The sequence below is a fragment of the Trifolium pratense genome, linkage group LG2, assembly GCF_020283565.1.
Source record: "Trifolium pratense cultivar HEN17-A07 linkage group LG2, ARS_RC_1.1, whole genome shotgun sequence".
Classification (NCBI taxonomy): Eukaryota; Viridiplantae; Streptophyta; class Magnoliopsida; order Fabales; family Fabaceae; genus Trifolium; species Trifolium pratense.
In genome coordinates, this window is record NC_060060.1 from 56,467,794 (window position 1) to 56,471,604 (window position 3,811).

The window sequence follows — 3,811 nt, forward strand, 5'->3', positions numbered from 1 at the left end:
TGCATCAAAATCACTATTTTTTTAATCTGTAACAAACGCACCCGTCAAAATTTTGGTAGATAGGGATCCCATAAAAACTTCTTTCAAGCAATGGGCAAAACTTGGTCATTTCTCAAGAACAATAGCTAAGGGACCCGATACTACTACTTGGATCTGGAACCTACATGCTAATGCTCATGATTTCGATAGCCATACTAGTGATTTAGAGTAGGATTCAATGATTATTCGTTCGCCGGAACCAAAACTACCGAAAAAATTAATAAATTTATAATTTAATCAAAATACAAATTTTAATATATAAATATAAATAATAATAATAATAATAATAATAAAATATTTAAAAAAACAGAGCGATGATAGAGAGAGAGAGAGAGTTAGAGAGAGAGAGAAGAGCTGCTTCTAGGGCAAGCCTAGGACGGCAGTTTCGGTCATCGCCTTCACCGGAAGTAAGGCAGAAACGGGGGGCGATTCCATTGATAGTGGAGAATGGGCTGAGGTGCGACGGAGAGGGTGGAAAGAGCTTAGACAGGATGAACGAAAACAGGACAGATATAGACGAACCTATGATCACCATTCGCGATCGCGCTCGAAACCTGGACGAGATATTTCTCACGATCGGTGTTGTATTCCCAATCACCAGGTCTGCAATCACTATCGATCTGGAAGAAGCAGGTCACGATATAACAGAGGGCGAAGCATGTTTCATCGGTCAAGGAACTGGCGTGTTGCGCGATCCTTCTCCTTCAATTCTAGAACGTGATCGTTTTCAGCCATGGAAGGGCGGCGGAAAGCTTCCAGTGGCCGGCGATGTAGGCAGGAGGAAAGGGAGGACGGTAGAGGTAGAGATTCCGGCCGAAATCACGATGGAAGGAATGCAGATAGACACCGTTTGGGTTTCAATCATGGAAGGGAGGAAGAAATTCATGATTCTAAGTGTGTTGTTTATAATAACCGTGTTATGCAGGAGGAGAAGAATTCCTTGAAGAAGCAAGAGTATGGCAGAAATCATTTTGGCCAAGGCACGGTTAAGGGCAACAACGGCGGTGCGAGTGCGGAGTTAAATTATGTGAATGGCGATGTTGAGCGTTCACATAATAAGATTGGTGATGGTGGTGCTTCGGGTTGTGCTCTAAAACGGTACGTATCTTTTTATTTCACAAATTTTCCAGCACAAATGTCGAACTTTTATTTGAGGAAGGGTTTTAAAGTCTGTGGTATGCTGGAGGACGTGTTTGTTGCAAAAAAAAGAAATAGATACGGTAAACCTTACGGTTTCGTTAAATTTTCTAATGTTAAAAACGTGACAAAATTGTTGAATGCTATCAACAATGTTTGGTTTGGATATTTTCGGGTTAAAGTTAGTGTTGCCATGTTTGAACGCAATGTTTCCGGGGTGGGAAGGAACTCGGAGAGGCAAAGGGGTGGATTAAGAAAAGGAGAAGAAGTGCAGTAGCTGAAAGTGGGGCAGCAAGACTCAGCAAGGAATGTAGAGCCTACAGGATGTGCTGGTAATAATAAGTCGCCGAAGAAAATTAATGATTATGCTGTAGTATTGATATTACTGCGGAGAAGGATAGTAGTGCCCCATGGGAAGGAGTGCAGGTGGGGGAGGTGGTTATCAAGCTAGGGGCTCGGCAGGAGGAGATAGTCAAAAAAGGCAGACTCAACAAAAGGGGTAGTAAAGTCTGCGAATAAGGTTGAGCAGCTAAATGATTCAGTCAAGGACTGCAAAGTCTTTATGCAAAGCTATAAATCGAAGCCTAATGATACGGAGTGGGCTTACAAAGGGGTAGTGGCTACAGTCTTCAATGGTGAATCGCTTTCTGTGGTGCATAACAGAATTATGGACGCGGGTTTTAGTGATCTGATTCTCATTCCAATGGGTGCCGATAAGGTTTTTGTCCATAGCACTGAGAATGGAGATGCTATGTCAGTGATCAACAATGCTAAGGAGTTCTTCCAACTAGTTTTTTGGAATTGGATGCGATGGGATAAGGAGACATCACCTTATCGGAGAGGTGCTTGGGTCCGTTTGTATGGAGTTCCTCTTCATGCTTGGAATGAGCAATTCTTCCAGCTGTGCGTTTTTGAAAGTGGACGGTTCCTTCGAACGGATAGTAGTTCTGTTGAAAAGACCATATTAGACTTCGCGCGAGTCTTAATAGCTACACCGGAACTTGACATAATCAAAAAAAGTGTGTCTGTGCTGGTGGACGAAATCATAGTGGAGATTAAGATCGTGGAGGAATGGGGATACGCTATGGGAGAGGATTCTTGTCTTTTTGACGAGGGGAGTGAGTTTGAGGAATCTCAAGCTGATTACAGTGAAGGTCAGGTGGATCCGGAGGTTAACCGCAGTGTGGACATGTTAATCGATAAATTTAAGGAAGGGCTTGATGAGGAGGATCTCGTTGAAGGCCAAGGCATGCGGGATGACGAATTGTTAGACAAGTCTGAAGCTAAACCAGGTCCTGAGAGAGTCGGGATTTCATATGTTTTGGGGAAGGGTTCTAAGTGTTGGTGTAAGCCCTAGAGGCCAATTATTTATAATTGCATGATACTTGTATTGGATAATTTACTTATTAAATAAAGGCTTTTCTTTATTATGTTTATGTGTTAAATAATAATAGAGTCCCTAGAATAGTAAGTTCATTGAATGGAACGTTAAGTGTGACTTAATCGTGAGAATCCATTACACATGAGAACACTATTCTTAAAACATCCGTAGTCGAGCTTTACTGTGAATTGGGATTGAAGGAAAATTGATACGATAAAAGCAGCGGAATTTTAAAATTTTCCTTTTGTGATCCTTACGAATGGTCATGAATTGTGTTTAGAGTTTTACCTTTTGGTTCGAAAACTCCCTTTAAATCACGAACGGCTATCGAACACTTCGAATCACGAACAAGAACCTCGAACCGTCACGAACAAGGTCACCACCAAGTCACCAACGAATTTGATCACAAGCGTTAAAGGTATAACGCCTCTAGCCAGTCCACACGAACAACAACCTTCAATGGAGTGCTAGCTCCAATGGTTTGAAGGGTTAGGAGAAAGGAGGCACAAAGTAAGGATTAGGGTTTTTCACAAAAACTCTAGAAAGGTGATTAGGGTTTCTCAAGAGAGGAGAGAACAAAGGCTCATGAGAATGAGTAACAAAAGTGTGTAACTATTTCTCCTTACCACAAGGGTTCTATTTATAGAACCACTTGCCATGGCAAAATTACACTAAAGCCCTTTTAACTAAATGGGCTATAGTGGGCGCCATTCTCATGTAAATATGTCTAGTACATATTTGCACCCCCTTCTTGCTACATCATACCATATGATGTAATGCTCATTTTAATTACCATAATACCCTTATCATATTTCCTTATTTCTCCAAGGTGCACCGTACCTTACGGTGTTCCAATCTCACTAGATTGTTCTTATGTGTGTGACCCTGTAGGTTTCCGTAACATTGACAATTATAATAAATCACTATTTATTACAATAAACAGTGAGCGGTATCTAGCAACACATCACTGCTACTCAAGTTACGAGAAATTAACATGTGATCTAAACATAACCTCTTGTGATAATATCAGTGTGTATAATTACCCCTTTGCCCTTTATGTCTATATTGAACACAAAACATACTTGGTGTCATCTTTGTCCAGTTCAATATTGGGCCCATGACATTTATCCTGTTATGCAGGATTGGCAAATTCCATCTAGGTCACTACTGTCCCTCAGCATGCTTTGTGAAGTACCCATCAACTGCCTTTATGGTTATCCTGTTACGGATAACGTTAGATCAGCAACAAAGTAC

General features: G+C 41.2%; 1 protein-coding gene across 1 annotated transcript; it reads left to right on the top strand.

Annotated features, from left to right (window-relative positions):
• Positions 1 to 530: 530 nt before the first annotated feature.
• On the top strand, positions 531 to 2,533 carry LOC123905003. The gene is made up of 3 exons (XM_045954605.1): positions 531 to 839; positions 965 to 1,137; positions 1,747 to 2,533. The coding sequence occupies exons 1-3, from the start codon at positions 531 to 533 to the stop codon at positions 2,531 to 2,533; spliced, it is 1,269 nt and encodes a 422-aa protein (XP_045810561.1).
• Positions 2,534 to 3,811: the final 1,278 nt, after the last annotated feature.